The sequence below is a fragment of the Protopterus annectens genome, chromosome 4.part0, assembly GCF_019279795.1.
Source record: "Protopterus annectens isolate FY-2018-M chromosome 4.part0, PAN1.0, whole genome shotgun sequence".
In the NCBI taxonomy this organism is placed as follows: Eukaryota; Metazoa; Chordata; order Ceratodontiformes; family Protopteridae; genus Protopterus; species Protopterus annectens.
Window position 1 is genome coordinate 1,967,734,539 of NC_056733.1, and position 22,162 is coordinate 1,967,756,700.

At 40.3% G+C, this 22,162-nt stretch overlaps 1 protein-coding gene across 1 annotated transcript in view; it reads left to right on the forward strand.

Moving 5' to 3' along the window:
* LOC122800511 (teneurin-2-like) overlaps positions 1-21,774 on the forward strand; it is a 934,250-nt gene extending 912,476 nt beyond the window's left edge. The window contains exon 3 of the mRNA XM_044069951.1: positions 21,458-21,774. Coding sequence (XP_043925886.1) covers positions 21,458-21,774 — 317 coding nt within the window. The remainder of the gene's footprint in view (positions 1-21,457) is intronic.
* Positions 21,775-22,162: the final 388 nt, after the last annotated feature.

Sequence of the window (22,162 nt, forward strand, 5' to 3'; positions counted from 1 at the left end):
GGATTTCTTTAACTGTAGCATGTCCAACAGCTCTGGGTTTGACATGGCCTTGTATGTTAAGCAGAGATCGCCTCTGAGTAGATGATATGCGACAGAGTATAGCGGGAGTTTTTTTAGACAGTCAGCATAGGACATCTGCTTTAGGCCTGTGATTCTTTTAGTGAGGTATTTCTGCGGCCTTTCCAGTGGTTGCAGATGTCTTGAGAGGTACATACCAAAAGGGGCATTGTATTCTATAATGGGTCTAATAAGGGATAAGTACAGTGGGACAATGACCTCCTTTTTTCTGGATGAAAAGCCCTTAGTGATGAGGTGTGCCATATAGAAGGATTTCCTGCCTTTTGTGGCGATGTGGTTATTGAAAGTGAGACCACTGTCAGCCTGTGTCCCTAAGTCTCTTATCACACTTTCAGTGTTTAGTGCACTGCCACCTATGTGGTAGTTCACGGGTTCATGTTTTTTCCCAAAGGGGATAACTATACATTTTTTGGCATTGAGCTTGAGCCCATGGCTCTGGCCTCAAGCATCTGTTTCTATAGGAACCTTTTGTAGAATATCCAGATCATTTGGGGATTCAATAATGGCTTTCAGTTTGCAGTCATCTGAAAACATTGTTAGCCAGAGTCCCTTAGTGTTGGCCTGTACTTCAGAGAAGTAGATGCCAAACAAGAGTGGTCCCAGGACTGAACCCTGAGGTACTCCATTTGTCACTTGTCTGGAGCTGGATTTGGAGTCGGTTACATTTACAGTGTGGGTTCTGTCAGTAAACCAGTTGGCAACCCATCAAGTGACGTAGGGATTAATGCCCAGCTTAGTAAGTTTATGTATGATTCCAGAATGAGGGATGGTGTTGAAGGCCTTGTCGAGGTCCATATAGGCTGTGTGGACCACCTTACCCTTGTCCACAGCTCTGGAGACTGATTTGAAGAAGTCAATCAGGTTCAGAAGACAAGATTGACCCTTCATGTACACAAACTGGGTGGGGTCCAGTGTTTGAAGGTTGCCAATGTCTTTGTTTATAAGTTCCATGATAGTACAAGTTCCATGATAATACGTTCCATGGCTTTGCAGATCAGGCTCGTCAGACTGACGTGGTGGTAGTTCCCAGGATCCAGGGTGGATCCTCACTTGTGGAATGGGATAACTGTAGCTGTGCACCACTCAGTGGGCACAAAGCCTCTATTCCAGAGCATGGGCAGTCTCTGGGTGAGATACCTGTCCCTCCAGCATGTTCTGTTGATTGTGGTAATGAGGTTGACGTCTCTGAAGCATTTTGTGTGGAGGTATTGGGATTTCTTTAGATGTAGCATTTCTAACAGAGCTGGGTCAGACATGGCTTTGTAAATTAAGCAAAGATTTGTATGCTAAGTATGCAATATGAGACAGAGAATAGCTGGAGTCTTTTGAGTCTGTTCATGTAAGACGTGTTTAATGCCTAGGATCCTGTTTGTGAGGTACTTTTGTGGCCTCTCCAACTGTTGCAGGTGTCTATTGAGGTACATGCCAAATAAGGCATTATACTCGATGATTAGTCTAATGAGGGAAGAGTAGAGAGAGATGATGACCTCTTTCCTCCTGGATGAAAAACCCTTGGTAATAAGATGTGCCACATAGAAGGACTTTCTGACCACAGTGGCAATGCGGTGGTTAAAGGAGAGGTTGCTGACAACCTGCATCCCCAGATATCTTATAATGCCTTCAGTGTTCAGTGGGCCCCATCGATGTGATAATTATTGGCAACTGAATTTTTACCAAAAGGGATAACGACACATTTTTTGGCATTAAGCTTAAGGCCTGGTTTCAACACCAGTAATTGTTCTCAGTGAAGCCATTCTGTAGGATGCCTGCATCACTTGGGGAGTTAATAATGGCTCCCAGCTTGCAGTCATTTGTGAACTTGGTCAGCCAGAGTCCATTTGTGTTGGCCTGGACTTCTGAGAAGTAGTTGCCAAACAGGAGAGGACCCAAGACCGATCCCTGTGGGACTCCACTCGTGACTGGTCGGCAGTCTGACTTGGAGTCTACAACTTTCACACTGTGTGTTCTATCTGTGAACCAGTTTGCAACCCACCTAGTGATACAGAGGTTGATGCCTAGTTTGGTGAATTTATCAATAATTCCCAAGTGAGGAATGGTATCAAAGGCCTTGGCCAGATCAAGGTAGGCTGTATACACTGCCTTACCTTCATCCACATGCCCTGGTGACTGACTCAAAGAAGTTAACCAGGTTGAGCACGCATGATATCCCTTTCACAAAGCCAAATTGTGTGGGGTCCAGAGTTTGAAGATTTCCTTTATCTTTGTTAATCAGTTCCACAATGATGCGTCCATAGCTTTACATATCAGACTTTTCAGGCTAATGGGGCGATAATTCCCAGGGTCTGTAGTTGCTTCCTTTTATGGAGAGCAATGACTGTAGCAATGCACCATTTGGTTGGGAGAAAGCCTGAGGTGAGGCTGTGACTGGACAGGGCACACAGATATGGTACCAGTTCACTGTGTAGTTCATGTAGAATGTAGCCAGAGATATTATCAGGTCCCATGGAAGCTGTATTCTTGGCCTTGGACAATGCAGCTTTAACCTGTTCTGCAGTAATGCTGGGTGCCTGGCATTCTTCCAGTATTGTGATTGGTCCTTTGGGGGGAGGACAGGGGTAAAGTTGGCACTGAGTCTGTCGGCCAGTATGTTGGCAATATCTGTTGGCTCAGTATAGGAGGTACCATTGTGAAGTAACTCAGAGCAAATCTGGGTATTGCCGTGGAGGTATTTGATATAACTATAGAAGGCTTTGTGATTGTTTTTAGTGTCTGAAGCAATTCTGCCTTCATAGCTGTCTTTAGAGGATTTGATGAGGGAATCTCAACTTTTTGTTGAGGCTAACAAGGGAGTTTTTCTAGTCTTGGGACTTTGCCTTTTTCTGCAACAGTTTCTTCCTTCTGTTGTAGAGTTTATTAATGGCAGGAAACCACCAGATTGGCTTCCATTTTTGGAGGAGAGCATCTTGGTTCTGTTAGGTATGGCTAGTTCCATGCATTTATGTACATGTTTGTACAGTGCATTGGTGTATGATTTGGCTGCCATGCAGCTATTTTCCATTGGCATGGGTGCTGTGAAGTTAGCCACCTCTGTTTTTAGGAGCCCAAAGTCAGCTTTGGAGAAGTTTTTCAAGGTGGTTACCTTTGCGGGGGTGGGGGTGAGATTTGGATTTTCATGATGATTAATTTATGGTCAGAAATGACCAGGGAGGGATTGATTACTGGTGTAGAGCAACGGTCATCCATGTTAGTAATAACCAGTTCAAGGATGTTGCTTCCTCTAGTGGGGGTCATAATGAGCTGGTCCAGGGCACTGGATTTGATGAATTCCAGGAAACGTTGGGCCAATGTATTGGTGCTTGAGTAGTTGTCTCAGTTGATGGGGGATAGTTGAAGTCTCCTAGTATGAGAGTGTTGGGTTGGATGTTGATAGATTCCAAGGTGCTTAGAAATATGGAGTGAGAGTTTAGGGACATGATTGGGGACCTATAGCAGGCTATGACCTGGATCGCCATCTTACCCAGTATTAGTTGTACCTAAAGTATCTCACGTGCATTATGCTGGGCTACTAGTCTGGAAGTGTGCATATCCTTTGTGAATATGGAGACACCACTGCCTTTGGAGCTACGGTCCATGTTTCGGGGCCGAAAGGTGTGGAATGAGTTATAGCCTGGTAGCGCAGGGGTACTTTCTTCCATTAAACCAGGTCTCCATTACAGCACAAATGTCAATGTTCTCCATTTTGAGGAGTGCTTTGAGCAAGTGCGTCTTGAGATTTAGACTTTTAGCTTGAGCAGCATGACCCTCAGATTGCATTTATTTATAGCTGTTATGATAGTACTTTGGTCTTTGAAACACCACCTAAAAAAGGCAATATAGATGTGACAAGAGCCTTAGCCAGTACCCTGAAACCCAGGGGTGGCAGATGCAGGCCATCTCTGGCAAACCATTGAGGTCTGTCAATCACGTCTTCCCAAGCAGACAGATACTGGATACCCTTAGAATGACACCAGAAACTTAGCCAATTGTTGAAGTCAATCATTTTTTGTTTGTACTGCAGTATCATTCTGTGTGATGGTAGGATATTACTCAGGGCTAGGGTCATACCTGCCTGGGCCACATAATCCAAGAGCTCCACCATGTGTCTTTTCATGTAGTCCAGGGTGGTGTGCCTCAGGTCATTCACACCCACATGGACAATGACAGAGTCATACTTGTACTTGTTGTGGAGTGACCTGAGTACGTGTGTTATGTGTTGGACTTAGGCAGCTGATAGACAAATGTCTGTTACATTCTCCTTATTCAACCTAGTGAGTGGGACATCTGTGTGCCTCACTATTGAGTCACCTATGATTAGTATATTGAGCAAGGTGTTTAGCCTTAGGGGCTTAGGTTGAGGGGCACACTGTGGAGGTGAGCTATGTGTCTTGTGGTTTGTGCTGTGTTGTGGTGGTCGAGTGCATTTCTGTCTTGGAGGTCTCTGCTGTTTGGGTAAATTTCTCTTGAGAGACTCCACGAAGGTGGGTGTGTGGTTTGTGTTTTTATGTGAGTGATGTGATGGTGGGTATTCTGGAGGGCTATGTGTTCCATGTAGTGTGGTGCAGGTGTTGACCTTCTCCTCTTGACCAGCTAGTCCATTCTTGGCTGGAGAGTGCATAGCTTCCAGTTTGGTGATATAAGTGCATCTCTCACAAGTCTGAGTGTTGGGAGGTAAGAGGGGAGGGTTGTCTGTGTACATGACAGTTGCCACACTGCCTCAGAGTGCCCAAGTACACCAGGTTAATAGGAGAAAGCACAGGAAACTGCCATTTAATCATGCCAAGTACTGGAGCTATTTCCATGCAGAACAACTAGTGCTGATGGCACTTATGTGTGCTACAATAATTGCTACAAAAACGTGTTGAAGTGGAAAGTGATTAAGCTATTTGAAGTGCAAGAGAGAAAGAACTAGCAAGATTCATATTAATAAGTTTTTTACATTCACGGCCATGGTTTAAGTGATGTCTAGTAGTAGTATATGTTGCAAATTTCTATTAAGTGGTAATAGGATATGATTGTGGGACACATCAGCTGTAAGGAGTACTGAACTGCTGATGCAAGTCAAACAGGGAATGGATTCTCTTTGGGCTAATTATCACAGATAACACAATCAGTGTGCATGTTTGAAAAAAAATTGTATGATGTGTGGATTTTCAGGCGCATGTCCAAAAAGCATACCAGGCATTGTTTTGGAAGTTACTTTCATGTTAACGATGAATGCCCAGCATCCCATCTATTCTAAAACAATGAGTTTTATTTTCCAAAAGCTGTCAATGTAAAGTTGTGCTGCAATGCATTTTTAAGATACATCATCGGAGCAGCAGATCTTGCTGTTTTGCTGTTTAAATACTCTGCATTCTGTTAAAATATGCAGTGTTTTAAGGAACTTTTGTAGTTGAATTAAGATGGCATGACAGATGGTGTTTAAAGAAATGCAAAGCTAGGTTGTATCCTCTGGACAGAGAAGCACAAGTAAATCATACAGCAGTGTAGATGACTTTAAACAGGAAAGAGGAATAATTTGGGGATAATCATCTCTACGTTGAGCTACAGTGAGGTTTATAAAAGGAAGGTGGCAGGGGCTACAAAGATAATGAGATGCAGAACACAAGGAGAGAATTCAAGAGGTGATGAGGTTTTTGTCCCATTCATTGTATAGGACAATGACTGGGCCACCTATAGAGTATTGTGTACTTTGATGGAAGCCATGTAGATGATTTTTTTTAAACTGGCATGGAACATGTAACTGGCAGTTGTCAAAATGGTGATTGCTGGAGATTTTTCAGGTTTGGACAGAGACTTGGAATGTTGAGCATGTATACTTTTGAGGCAGAAAAAGAAATGGTGATGTGCATTGGATAAAATGCATTGTTTTAAGATAAATCAGGATAGACTTAAAGAAAGATGGGGAAGAAGATTGGGTGACTTCTCAGTATTGTCTCATGATAGACGTGAGCAAATATTCCTATTTGGAGGGGATGGTAGGGCTTGTATAATTTGTATAATTTGAGACCTTGGGACATTGTTCATATTTTCTTGGAAAGTACAACAGATAGTGGTAGACATGTATGGGAGAGTTAACTGCAATGTTTGGCTGGACTTTAGAGCTTCTTCCACTGTTGACCGGTGTCTGTGACAACACAGCTGTAGAAACGGGCTTAATCTGGGATGGATGAAGGGGCACAGTATATTAAGAGAGGTTATGAGAAATCCCACTGTAAGTTTAGTCTAAACATGAAACTGCACTCATTGCAAGCATTCCTAACCCTGGAAAATGCTGACATCTGTGCAGTTACAGAAACCTAGTTCAAAGCTGTGAAAAGCAGCCTTACCTGGTTACTCATCCTATCATACATTCAGACCCCAAACTGTGGGCAGTAAAGCCAAAGGAGGTGCAGTTTCAATATACATTACAGACATACACACCTCCAGGCTGGTCAAACGGTATGGCACACAGGAGGCACTCCAGATGCAGTTAACCGTTGACAAGATCCCTATTCAAACCATAGTTAGTTACCTATCCCCAAATCTGACTCAAGATGCCCAATCCACCTATTTGGACCTGTTTGAATCTATCAAGATTCAGCCCTTTACTGTGATCTTGGGTGACTTTAACTTCCCAAACATAGACTGGAAGAACTACTCATGCCAGAACACAAATGTCCAGAGAATTTTTGATTTTTGTCAATGCAAATGCCTTGGAACAGCTAGGAAATACCCACACAAAGAGTGATAATATCTTGGACTTAGTATTAGTTAACATACATAACCACTGCAGCATCCCTATAATATCATCCTCCCTGCTAAGATCCATCCACAAAGCAGTCACTTTCGAAGTCACCATCTCCCCCAACCCCCTCTAGCTAGGATCAGACATAAAATCTTCTCCAAAGCTGATTACAGCCTCCTGAGGGTTGGTATAAACAGCTTCATAGCCCCCTCCCCTCTGTCAGAAATGGCACCAATATCCAAAACTACACTAAAGCACTATATAAGCATTTATATAGATGCATGGAATCAGGAATACCCGACAGGACTAAGTCATCCTCCGCAAGGTAGTGTAAACCTGTCTGGTGGACATCTGTAATAAATAAACTCCAAAACAAAAGGAAAAAATTGCTGTCCAAGACCAAGAAGGAGCAGGTGCCCAATTGGAAGCAATGTCTCCTTAGCCTGAACAAGCAAATAAGAGCATTAGTAAAATCCTCCAAAGCAAACTTCAAGTCCAAATTGGCTGCATCTACTAGAGACAATCATAAGACCTTCTTCACATATGTCCGCAACCTCAAAGGAAGCACCCAGATCTGTTCAGAACTGGTGGTTAAGGACACCACATATACAAATGCCATAGATATAGCAAACTTGCTGGCTGACAGATTCGGCAAAAGCTTTACCCCTCTGTCCCTCCGTCAGTAAATCAGGACATCCCCAGTACCTGACCCCTTTCCCAATACATCTAGGGAACAGATCATCACTGCTCTCATAAAGACAAAAAATACAGCCTCCATGGGACCTGATAACATCCCAGGCTGCATCCTACGTGAACTCAGGCAAGAAATTGCAGCACCATTAGGCACCCTATTCAACCAAAGCCTGAGTACTGGCTTAGTCCCAGCTGAGTGGAGGACAACCATTGTCATCCCTTTACACAAAGGTGGAGCGTCCACCAATCTGGGAAATTATAGACCCATCAGCCTATCTAGCCTCACCTGCAAGGCCATGGAATGGATTATCATGGACCTCATTAACAAGGACACCGGGCAAAGACAAGGTCATGTCTGCTAAATTTGGTTGACTTCTTTCAGACGGTCACCAAAGCTGTGGAAGATGATCAACACTGCCTACCTTGACCTGGAAAAAAGCCTTTCACACTATTCCCCACTTGGGCATAATAGATAAACTCTCTCAAATAGGCATAAATCCATATGTTACCAGATGGGAAGCAAACTGGCTCACTGATAGAACCCATGTAGTCAAAATAGGGGAAGCCACCACAAGCTGTAGACCCATAACAAGTGGTGTAACCAAGGGTTTGGTCTTGGGGCCTCTGTTATTTAGGATATACTTTTTTGAGGTGCAGGCCAAAACCAGTGTGTTATGGCTGACCAAGTTTGCGGATGACTGCAAGCTGAGTGCTGACATCAATTCCCCTAGTGATGTGGACATCCTCCAAGAGGATGTCACTCAGACAAATGACTGGTGCCAGAAACATGGCCTCAAGCTGAATTCCAAAAAATACATCATCATCCCCTTTGGGGAGAGTGATGTTCCCACAAATTATCACATTAGTAACAATGTCCTAGGCACTCAATCAGTCCTGAGGGATTTGGGCACCCAGGTTGATAGCAACCTTACTTTTGACCACCATGTTGCTTCTGTGGTATGGAAAGCCTTCTACATGGCTCACCTCATAAGTAAGGGTATCCGATCCAGGGACAGGGAGGTCATAACATCCCTGTATTATTCCCTTATAATGCCCATTATTGAGTACAACGCACCTTTCGGCATGTACCTCGCAAAATGCATGCAGCTGCTGGAGAGACCACAGAGGTTCCTCACCAGGAGAATCCAGGGCCTCAAACATCTACCATATACAGATAGGTTAAAAGCTCTACCCCTCTACTCAGTTTCATACAGACTCCTCAGAGGTGACCTCTGTCTGGCATACAAGGCGATCATGGACCCACATTGATGGGACTGCTACATATCACCAAATAAAGCTCCACTCGAGTAACCCACACACACAGCCTCAACCTGGTGTGTGACATCAGCAAGACTTGTTGGTGGGACAGATTTGTGTCCCAGAGACTCCCTCATCTAGGGAATAGACTCCCTCTCCACATTACCTCTTTACCCCTTTTTAAGTGCAACCTGGATAACTGGATGAGAAACAGAAAATACATCCCTGGGATTCCACCCATGTCCCTGCTGGACAGAGGCATTGGATGCTGATTTGTCTAAACATGGGCTAAACTCTTGGCTAGACTTATAAGGGCCTAAAGGCCAATAGCCTAGTAACGTTCTATGATCCTATGAAGACGTTCTAGAATTTACATTCGACACTGCAGAGAGGCAGAAGCTCAGTCTGGGTTTATGACAAGAGGAAGAGGAATTGTGGTGAACTGAGCAGTCAGTTCTGTAGGACCCCACAGCTTTTTATATTAAATGGCAAAGGTATTTGAAAATATTGTTTGGTAGATTGTAGAACGCACAATGGGAAAATGTGAATGAGATTATATAATACTGATCTGTGGCTCCTTAGATTGTTTAGCTTCTAGGAGTGACTGTTCATGTTGATCAAGACAAATAATTTAATTTACATAAAACTTTTTTGCATCTGAGATTTTGAATGTTCATTTAAAGAAGCATGCTAGAAATAAAGATGCAGGCTTACTAATTTTTAATAACTGTACTTTTGTTTGCACACACATTTTCCACAGTTATGGGTAATGTCCACAATACCAAAGGGAGAAAAATTAACAGTTTTAGGAGAGATTAAGAGGGACAGAGCTAAAATTCAAGCCAAAATTAGGACAGTTGCAAGGTATGTTTACTAGAATCAGAGACGAACTATACTACCTGCTCTCACCTAAACTGTTTGTGAGAAGACTGAGTGTGTGCTCAATGCATTTTTTGTACCGTGTGCTTGTATCACTGGTCAGCCATTCATTTCAGCAAACTGTATTGTTTTTTAATTCTCTTTGTAAGGGGTGGGATACCATAACTGACTACTTTTAGAAGACATAGTAGGGTTAAGGGGGCACCATCTCCCCCTTGCCAATGGAATTATTAGGAAACATAACATACAGTTTTCATCCATATTTCTCATATCTTAGGTGTATAATATGATATGATAAGATGATCACTGGAGCCTTTATAAGCCTAGCTATGCAACCTAAATATATCCTTCAAATTATTTTGCCTTAGAGTTTATTTTAGGAGAAGTATATTATTTAGGGCATGACTTAATGTCTGCCTCTGTCCATCAGAGACGTACACTAGGTTTTGGGCCAGGGGTGAATTTCTGATTTCCCATTCAGTGGTCCAGATCATGCTTCAATAGGATTAGGGAATGGCTCTGCTTCACATGGATTGGGAGTGTATTTCAGAGCATAGCAGTAAGGAAGTAAGTGAAGAAGGGAGAGTAAGGAGCTATAAGGAATGAAAAGGTACTGGTTAACATTAAGTGATATAGTTTATCCTGGTTTTGAACAAGAATAGAGCCAGAATTTTGCTAGGAAGTCCTTCAATGTGGTTTTGAAAGAAAGGTGGGAGGGCGGAGACCTGATGGATATAGGTAAGGAGGTATTCCAGACATTAGCAACCTCGTATGAGTACAGACAATGCCCTGCAGATTTGCTAGGTTTGCAGACAGGAGTTTTTGGTTAATGGATTAAACTGACCAACTGGGAACATAATTGTGTAAAATGTTTTTTACTGCTGGACAGGCAGATGGATGCTGCAAAATTACTTAATATTGTGTAATGTTGTTACATTTAGTGGTGTTATTTAATATCAGTGTAGCAGTTAATTTTATTTTTATAAAAGAAAATTGCATTTCAGATTTGTACAAGTTCAAAGTTTGATACAACTTCAGATGTTAATATAGATAAAACATTATTATTATGGTTACATTTTGTGTAGTTTAATATTTTGTCTGTTCTTCAATTTGCGTTTTGAATGTTGGTATCCCACAATTCCAATGGAGTTACATAATTAGATATGCAAATCATATGCTAACCAGTATCCAGATTTTTGGCCAGTTGTACCTACTTTTCATGGGCCTTTGTCCAGATTTTTGCTGATTCCAGGTTGAGTGGTATCCCCATGATCCAAGGTAGCTGTTTAAAAATAAAGTCTATTTATATAGCTGAAATGACATTTTTTTCTTATATGTTTAATCCAGGCTTGTGCTACTCCAGTGTTTTGTAACTAACATCAGACTTGTTTGCATTACCTTGCTAAATCACAGCTGTGTATGTATACAAAATGTCTGTTACTCCTTTTTTGTTATTTTATCCGATGGCATTTGTAATTTCATTATATTTTTAGGCCAACATCCAGTCTACTTTTTCTATGAAGTGATGTGCCTGGTTGTCATTCCTAAGAAATATTTTATCCATTACACTGGTAAGGCTGATGGCTTTGTAGTTTCTGGATCAGACCTGGACCCACCCTTGTAGACAGAAAAGACTGAATCCTGCTGTTATCGTTTTGGGACAAAGTCACTATTGATAGTGTTGTTGGATAAGATGAGCCGTTGGAGTATAAGGTTCTGTTTACTACCCATAAGGAAGTACTCTAGGATACTGTCTGGGCCCATAGAGTGGGTATTTTTAACCTTACATAAGGCTGGCACAGTTTAGTCTCAATTACTCAACTCTGGATGCTGAATGAAGCCAGGATACTGCATTTACTGGATTAGTATAACAGGAGCTACATTTAATACCATGTATGTTGACAGAATTGCTGCATTCAAATATACTGTCCACTGAACTCAAGAGCATTGTGTGACCTTGTAGGCAGTAAACTTAGAAAGTGTGGATGTGAGAACTTCTATATTTGGGATATAGGGTTACATACCCCCTGAAAAGTACATTTTGTTTTCTAAATGTAAGTAATCATTCAATGGTGGCATTTCAGATGACTGTACTGTGGTCTCTGATACTCTGAGCATGATTAGATTAACTTTGGTACTTTTGGAAACAAACAAAAAAAAAAGAGATCACTGTCTTTCCTGAGCTATTGGGAAGTGATTGAGCTTTATTCAATGTAGTCCCGACACTGAATATCAGTCAGTCAAATGCACAGTCCCTCCCGCCCTTGTGACCTTGTGATGACAATGATCATTCTAAAACTGTGATCTTCTGCAATGTGGGTATATATTTTTCCCCTATGTTAACAGATTGGCAAAACATTAGATTTTAATGCAGTATCTATCACTGCAAGTTTGCAAATCACAATTTTAAGATGACTACAAATGATTTGGCCCCAGGACAGCACATACTATTTGTGAATTATCTGTAAAACTCAACAGTCTGGGATGATTCTGAGGAAACCAAGTATCTAGTTGTGAGGGTAAGAATGCTAATATGGTTTTCCAGCATGAAAATATATTATTTTAGTGCAGTACCTATGATGGGTTGCTTTCCCAGGCTCATGAACTTTGAATTTCTGCAAATAGTTATATAGACCAGAATGTGCTTTTTGCCTATAATGCAGTAATGGTAAGAGGTTCAAAAATGATGTAGTTGTTATATTTTTGAGACCGTAAATAGAAAGAAATTATGAACAAACTTTCACTTTGTCAGTAACATGTGTACTTATACATGAGTTAAACAACATTATATTTTGACTATTTTATTTCAGCATATTGCTCCATAATACCTGATCCATATTATGCAATCTGTTTTTGTTTTAAATCTGTTTCATACTATTTTCACATTTAAAATAAGAGCTTGCCAAAGCGTGTTTGCTATAAACAGTGGAGTGTGATACTGACAAGCGTCTTACATAGCAGTGAGACAGGAGGTGTAAATTACTCTCATTTATGGAAATGATTTTATTTCGATTATAACAAAATAGACACAGAGATGCCAAATACTTATAATGCAATGAACATTGGATTTCATAATAGTTTTTAAATGGCTGAAGCTAAAAGCAAGGTGATATTGTGTAGTATTTTAATGTTTATTAAGTATTTAGTGGCTCAAATGTTCTCATGAATACTTATTTACATATGCTGAATAATGCAGGCTCAAGACTTCAATACTCAAATAAATTCAAACAAACCGCTTGAAGTCACTAAATAATGACATATATTTGAGTTTCAGCTTTCACATTTTTCAGATTATGCAGGTGAACACATATCCTGTTGTTCTAGAAAATCTCTTTTATTTATACATTTTATTTTTTACAGGATATTAGGGACATGCTAAAAGTATGGACAGCATGCAGAAATAAATATTTTGGTCTGCTGCTGCCATTTGCTAGTCAGTAAAAGCAGATTTTACAACCTAGAGGGGACCCCACCTTAATGACATAACCAGGGAGTGCGTAATGTTTGTTAAGGTTAGGTTGCACCATTCTAGTGCTTAACTGGTTCATCTTTTTCCAAATATCGGAGTGTAATCAGCATGCTCCATGCACTACAACAGGCTTAAAGTATGGTGTCATTTAAGGGAGGGTACAATATGTGTCAGCCCAGGAGGACATGGTTGACAGATCATGCTGCTTTGCCAAGGATGTTCTGCATCTGCCCCCCACCATGGGATTTTGAATATTGACTAAAGCCTTTTCCACCTCCATACTACCTCTTTTAGGCATTGCCAACCACATAAACCTTCTGACATTGATTTATTAAATCAGGAAAATCTAAAGGTGTTCCTTCTCAATGCCAGGAGTCTGAAAAAGAAACTGCACTTCTTTCAGGCTCTCCTTTCCTAAGAGAAATGTAGATGTAGATGTCTGTGCAGGCACTGAGACATGTTTACAGCCATGGACAGCACCTGTGCAGGCACTGAGACATGTTTACAGCCATGGACAGCACCTGTGCAGTCACTGAGACATGTTTACAGCCATGGACAGCACCTGTGCAGTCACTGAGACATGTTTACAGCCATGGACAGCACCTGTGCAGTCACTGAGACATGTTTACAGCCATGGACAGCACCTGTGCAGGCACTGAGACATGTTTACAGCCATGGACAGCACCTGTGCAGTCACTGAGACATGGTTTACAGCCATGGAGAGCACCTGTGCAGTCACTGAGACATGTTTACAGCCATGGACAGCACCTGTGCAGTCACTGAGACATGTTTACAGCCATGGAGAGCACCCCAGCAGCAGTCACTGAGACATGTTTACAGCCATGGAGCAGTCACTGAGACATGTTTACAGCCATGGACAGCACCTGTGCAGGCACTGAGACATGTTTACAGCCATGGACAGCACCTGTGCAGTCACTGAGACATGTTTACAGCCATGGACAGCACCTGTGCAGGCACTGAGACATGTTTACAGCCATGGACAGCACCTGTGCAGGCATTGAGACATGTTTACAGCCATGGACAGCACCTGTGCAGGCACTGAGACATGGTTACAGCCATGGACAGCACCTGTGCAGTCACTGAGACATGTTTACAGCCATGGACAGCACCTGTGCAGTCACTGAGACATGTTTACAGCCATGGAGAGCACCCCAGCAGTGTTGGGCTACAACAATTTCTGTACACTTAGACTAGCTACTGCATAGGAAGGGACAAAAGGTTTTTCTAAATACATTAAAAATAAACCCACCTCAAGACTGGTCCAGTTTCTCTATGTATAAATCACCATAAATAAGAGCTCATACTATATGTTTACAAGCTATAGGTCCCTCTCAGTGGCCCAGGAAAACCACAATATTTACTTACTTAAAGGTACTCAACACACTCATCCAACCCAATACCATATTCATGGGGGACTTCAACTACCCAATATAATCTGGGAATCATACACAACCCCAAACATACAGGCCCAGTGCCAACACCCTAGACCAACTAGTTCATGCATCACTAGTGTCTCAAACACCCTCAATCTAGTCCTCGCAAACACAAAAGAATGGTGCACCCATCTAGAATATACAGCCTTCATAAACCATTTGGGAAACTTCAATAGGCTTAAAGTATTCCACTATGATATTGCTATGATACTATGATACAAGTGTGCATGTGTGTGTGTGTGTGTGTGTGTGTGTGTGTGTGTGTGTGTGTGTGTGTGTGTGTGTGTGTGTGTGTGTGTGTGTGTGTGTGTGTGTTTTGTGTGTGTGTCTGTCTCTCTCTGTATATATATATATATATATATATATATATATATATATATATTATCCATATGTCTGCATGCATGCACACACACACACACACACACACACACACATACATATATATATATATATATATATATATATATATATATATATATATATATATATATATATATATATAAAATATATATATATATATATATATATATATATATCTATATATGTGTATATATTCCTTTTTAGAATGACCAATTGGCATAATGGTTAAAAGTCTTTGTTTCCCAGGTATAAGGTTCAATCCTGACCTCTGGCCAATGCCTATTTAGAGCTAGCATGATCTCCCTGTGTCTCTGTGTGGTTCCTTCCACCTTTGAAAACTATGCTGAGTGGTTCCATCTCAGACTCACCCAAGAGTGGAGCTGTAGGTAGCAGAGCAAACGTTAAATGATAAGTAGTAAGTAAAACAGAACAACCAGATAACAAGGCAGATTGTAAATCTAAAGACATTTAATTCAAACCAGTTAAAAGAAGATAAAATCAAATAAAATGCCCTATAGGGAAAAGAGTTACATAGACCAACCACTTTGGGGATCTACTCCATTGCGCAATATCCTCAAGATAGGAGAACATGGATCACAGAGAGCACCCTGTGGCAGGGCTAGCCCCTTGATGGTGTAAAATATGGCTCTAGGTGATTCGGTCATGTTGACTAGTGTCACCAAATGGGCATGGATATTTGCTGATGATAAGTGGGTTGAGGACCCAGCCTACTCCAACCTATGCCTGGGACCTGTGCTAAGAGTGAGAAGAGTGTATGTGCTCCTGTTAGCCAGTGTGGGACCACCATAAAGCCCAGCAGCCCTGGATCAGTAAGCTACTGGCCAGCTGATGTCCATTTGCAAATCTTTGATTACCTAGGATAGCTCTGTTGAGAGAAAGCTGTATGTAAAGCCAATCTACCTGCCAAACATGAACTAAGAATTGCTATACTCAACATAGGTACACTCACAGGATGGATCCAATGATTTAAACTTTGCTTGTGATTTAAATAAGACATGTTGGATGGAAAGGTCTGTATCTCACAGAATTCACATTCTCTGGCACAGGCTTCCCATCCATGTGAAACAGAGCCCGTCCCTTACTCTATTCATGTGTAACCTAATCCAGCGAATGGGAACTCAGAAATTCACCCCTGGTCTGACACCCATGTCTCTGATGGACAGGAGTAAATGTTATGTTAGTGCAGGTAAAGTAGCAACACAAATTTAAACTTACTATCAAAAGGGACAAGGAACCAGTTCAGAGACTGTCAAACAGATATAATATGATGGTAATGTGACTACCAGTAAGTGCCCTGAATACAGATTTATGCACAAGCTGTAACCAGTCAGTCTCAGAGGCAGGAAGTTGCAGGTAAACGGTGTCACAACAGCCAAGCCAGGAAGAGAGTAGGACCTGAACTACAACTGAGAACTTAGCTTTATCAGCTTAAGAAATTTTATTATTTATTTATTTACATTTGTTGACCAGGAAACCTGACTGGACACAGGTCCTTTTTCAGTGGAGGCCCAGGGAGAAAAGCTCCATAATAAAAATAACAATTAAAAACAACAATTAATTACAAGTTACAAGAAGTATAGGTAGGTTTTGTTTAACAATAGTAGTAAACAGTTATAGTTCAAAATGAAATTAAGTATTTAGTCAAATGGTACAACACTTGTATCATTGGTGCCCTAAAGACTAACAAGTATTTTAATAGCTGAGCTAGCAGCTATTGAATAACAGTGGCTAAGATTACAGCTGAGATAAAGGTTTACAAGCAATGTATTTGGCTGCAATCCGAAGGTAGTTAGAGGGGTGGAAGAAAGGGTTTAGAGAGGCTGGGGTAGAGATGTTGAGGTTTGTTACAGGGGCATGCCCAGTGCTCTTAGAGCAGCCTTGAAGTTAGTGTGTGATGACACAGAAGTTACAGTGTGAGGAAGGGTATTCCATAATTTTGCTATGGAGTAGAAGAGAGCTTCTCCAGCAGAGTTCCTGGATTAGTTACCTGTAATTGCTTTTCGTTGCTGGAGCATAGTGGTCTGGTGGTATGATAGGGTTGGAGTAGATTTTGGAGGGAGGGGACTTTTAGAGGATGATTTAGTAGTTTGTGGGCGAGTGAGAGTTGGTACCATTGAAGGAGGTGTTCTAGCCAGTCTAGTGCAGTAAGTGAGGTGCAGTGGTGGCTAAGGTAGTTTGCGCCAGTGGCAAACCTTGCTATTTTGTTGTAGCAAGCTTTGAGTTTACCTAACTAACTTTGCCTTAGGTTGGTAAATATTGGAGAGGTGTAGAGTAGGGTGGAGATAAGGTGACTATTTACAACTGAAATCTTGACTGTTTTGGTGAGGAATTGCTTATTTCTGTATAAAGCTCCTAGTTTTGTTGTGCACTTTTTTATGGTTAACGAGATCTGGATGTAAAACTTGAGGTTATTGTCAATTTCAACTCCAAGTAGTTTGGTATGATCTGTTGGCGGGGTAATCGTGTTGTCATTGGCTTTAATATTAAATTGGTGGGTGTTTAGATTGTTTTGGTGGGTTGGAAGATGAGGAGTTTTGTTTTGTTTGGGTTAAGTATTAATTGTGCATCTGAAAGCCAAGTTTCAACTGAGGAAAAGGCTTCATGTGTGGTGTTTTGAAGTTCAGGTAGGGAGTGGGCTGAGCAGATTATGGTAGAATCATCTGTGTACTGTTTGAGCGTGGCCTGTTTGGTAGCAGAGGCTAGATTATTAGTGAATATGGAGAAGAGTAAGGGTACAAGGATGGATCCTTGGGAAACACCTATTGAGACAGGGAGTTGGAGGGATAAATCATTATGCCAAACAACAAATTGATGGCGGTCAGGTAGGTAGCTCTGGAACCAGTTTGTGACAGATTGAGAGAAAGGCAGAGTATTGAGGACAGTGATGAGTTGTTTATGAGAGACCATGTCAAATGCTTTAGATAAGTCTAGGAAAGTTGCAGAGATGAAATGACCATTGTTTTTATGGTGAAGGAATGTATTAGTGAAAGCAAGTAATGCAGTGGTTGTGCTCTGGTATGGTCGGAAACCATGTTGTGTGTTAGATAGGAAGTTATTAGCAAGGAGGTAGTTTAGAACTTGAGAGTGAATGCATCTCTCAAGTATTTCTGATAGAGGAGACAGAATTTCTATGGGCCAGTAGTTGGTGAATTCTGTGGAGGGCCCACCTTTATGGAGGGGGATAATGTGGGATATTTTCCATTGTGAAGGGATATAGCTTTCAGATAAAGATTGGTTAATCAGGATTGGAACTGTGTAGGCTTCAGCTTCAGCTGCGATTTTAAGGTACTCAGCTGGGAGGTTGTCAGCTGCTAGTTTTGTGGGCTTTAGTTTCGATAAGAGTTTTCTTATGTTGAAGGTAGGGATAGGAGAGAAAGCAAATACAGTAGGCAGGTTACTAGGTGTAGTTGGAGGGGTAGGGGAGAGGGGTTGTGTTGTTTTGCTAGTGATGGAATGGTTTGTGTGAACTGAGTGTTGAAAGAGGTGGCAATGTTTTCAGAGGAGTTTGTTTTGTTTGGTGGAGGGGTTCCTACTTTTCCTGGGTGGAGGATGGAGTTAATGGTTGACCAGAATTGTTTAGAGTTGTTTTGGGTGGAGTTCAGGGCAGACTGGTAATATAGGACTTTGTCCTGTTTTATTAATTTTTTGACTTTGTTACATAATTCACAGAATTTCTGTCTATCAGAGGGCTTTTTTGTCTTGCGCCAGTGATTGCAGGCTCCATCTCAGTTTTTCATTTCTGATCTAGTGACTTTTTGTAGCCATGGGAAGGACTGGGCTTTTAACTCTTTTAAATCCTGTGGGAGCATGGGTGTTTAGGACTTTAAGGAAGTTGGTATTGAAAAATTGGACAGCGTCATCAAGGTTGAGGTATTTTAGTGGAGTTCAGTTGCAGTTTCCATAGGTCTTGTTAGATGGAAACAGAAAGATTTTACTACCACTGACACTTGCCCTAAATGATAGCCTGTTATCCAAGATCATGCCTAATGAAAAAGCAACAAATAAAATATGACTGACATCAATTTTTTAAGTCCCAGAATATGACAAACAGCACAGTGGTGCAAAGTCATTTATACATGACCAGACCACTATTCCATTTTATGTTGTAGGTGCTCTGTACTTGTGTTTTAGCTATTGTGGGAAACCGTAATTTAAAGGCTGCGTCATGTGTTATATCTTGCTAGGTCATTTATTTATCAGTTGACTGTAGATGAAGACTATGATTTTGTATGCCTATATGTTTGTAATGCTGTTGATGTCCCCTGATACATACTACTGATCTACATGTAAATAATCAGTATGTTTTATTACTATTAAGATAACTTAGATCTGTTTACTAGTCACTCCAAACATTTAAGGGACGGCTGAAGAATAATATTCTCCATGCCTATCCTACAAATAGTTGAAAATAAACCTACATTTTTCCTCTTGAGTAGGGTAACTGATAATATTCATTATCTGAGCTTTATTCCATCACCTTTCTCTTAAATGGATGAATGAAATCGGTGGGATACTCATTTAATAAAAAGAAACAAATGTATGAATAACTGCATAAATAAACAAATTAAACTGATTACCATCACGATTTACATTTTCCAGAGTTCCTGTACACACGCAGCTTATAGAATTGATGTAGTTGCTTTACTCTCTTTAAGCTTGAAATTATTTTAAAAAGCATTCCTTTATACAATGCCCAGGCCTGGTTTACATTAATGATATTATACACTGGTTGTATCATGCATCTGGAAAGCAGTGCAAACTATATGCTCACTCCTGAAATGGGAAGAACAGTAACAATGAATGGCCTGTATTCAGAAATGCCTGAAAACACGGACTGTAATTATTAGTTTAGCTGAAGAGCATTGCTTCTGCAGAATAGTGCCAACTAATGAGATAAGAAACTTCATTTAAAGGGAAAAGAGAATTTACTTCAGTTAATAAGAATTTAAGAAATTGCCCCTGGTGATTCAAGATTACCTGCATTCAATGACTCAAAAGGAATTAGGTTATAAATAGAAGCTGCCCTGTAAACATATTTGGTACAGTCATTAATGAAACAATAGAAGTTCTGATTTTTTTATGGGAACTCTGTATTTTTCTGCAGTTCTCAAAAAGAATGTTGTATTGGTTAAATACAGAAATGTAATAGAAGTAATAAAGCATCCTATGGAGCTAGAAAAAAAAAACATTGACATTATTATTGTAGAATACTCATTTCTTGTTTAGTAGTCAGTTATTAGAAAAACAAGTTATCTAAGAAGGCACTTTGAAATGGTGTGGTAGAAAAGAAAACGTTATTGTAAAAAAACAAGCATAAGGGCATGTTTAATGTGTGGCTTCAGTTGACCTTCACTTGTAAATAAGAAGTCAAGATTCTTCATCAATAATGCAGACAACTATATGGGTAGTGGAGTTTTGTAATGGATAAAAACTGACTGAACTCTCCTCTAGGTGGCGCTGCTGGAACAGAGCAAGGCTGGTATTCTTGTCAGTGCTGAATGTTAAAAATGTAGCTTATCATACACAGGAGGGTGACAGATGGTACCTCAGTTCAGGTGTCTTGAAAATGATATATGTAATGAATAGATTGCCGGTCTAGAAACCAGTGACATGGTTGTTCATCTGTTAATGGGCTCTCTGAGGGCAGTAGGTATGCAAATAAGACATGCCAGGATGTGTAATTATGGGGAAATAATTGCATGACTTGAGGGTGCCTTTAAACACCCAAGAGCAAAGTGCAATTATTCCTCTGTAACTATGCATTTCTGAAGAGATGTACTACACTTCTAGCAGGGTGAGAATTTGTCTTTATAATTGCATGGCACATATTACGCTAGAGTACTGTTAAATGCTACTGGAATGGGTCCTTCTTAAACAGTAAACGGTCTCCAAAACTAAATGTTTTTTTCTAATCTTCTGACTTAATAATATGTCTATGAATATAAACATTCAATATCATACAATTTTAAACTGTTAAGAGTATCCATGCTGACATCAGGCTGTATGTATGTTATAAATGTCGTAAAAGCAGATATCTGATATAACACAATAAAATGGTAGCTGTTTGATATTAGGCATGTGCCTAACCCTGTTACTAATGAAAGGCACCTGCAACAGCAGCATTAATCAATAATCACACCAGAGAAGAGCAGATCCTGCATTCTTTGTTTGTCTGACTATGGTATGATGTAGAACAGAACCAACATTCTTTGACTATGAATGATATCAAATGTTTTAATATACATCATTCCTTTTTGTACACCTGAGTTGAGGAAACCCTGCCAACTGTCACCATATAAACATCCAATGATTAGAAAGCATGTTAGTTTAACAGAATTTTGTATTATGGAGGTAGAATTTTTTAGGCCGCTGTGACTGACATTTGACTGGGCCACGGTAAGGGCAAGAAACAGAAAACAACAAAAGAGAATGTCAGCGTCAGTTGTACAGAATGTTGTTACCATGTTTAAATACTTAGTTTAAGACTAAAACTTATTATTATTTACTGTTCCCATTTAGGCACTAACTTTACCCTGGCAGAGCTAGGGATATCTGAGCCTTCTCCACACCGAACTGGTTACTGCTCAGATATAGGACTGCTTCATCAAAGTTACTCACTGCACAGAGGTTCCGATGCCGAATCAGACACAGAGGGAGGTATGTCTCCAGAACACGCAATAAGGCTCTGGGGGAGAGGCACCAAATCAAGACGCAGTTCTGGGCTGTCAAGCCAGGAAAATTCAGGGCTGACACTGACTGACTCTGAAAATGAAAACAAATCAGGTGATGAAGGAGGTAGGATTAGTCTGCTTTGTTTTGTTTTAAAGGTCTTCTAACAGGTAATGTAATATTAGGTAGTGACTGATATTGATTAAATGGTTGTTAATTTCTCATTAATGTTTAATAATTACTGTGCTTAGTGTCTTGGACCATTACACCAGGAGTGTTCAAACAAACTTTAATATGAATCTTGCAAACAAGATATTCTAGGCAAGCTCAGCTGTTATGAGTCTATTCTTCTTTTACATACGTTCCTTTTATGTTATAGATAATATACAAGCATATGCATACGTATATATATATATATATATATATATATATATATATATATATATATATATATATATATATATATATATATATATATATATATATATATATATATATATATATATATATATATATATATATATATACATCTATACACACACACACACACACACA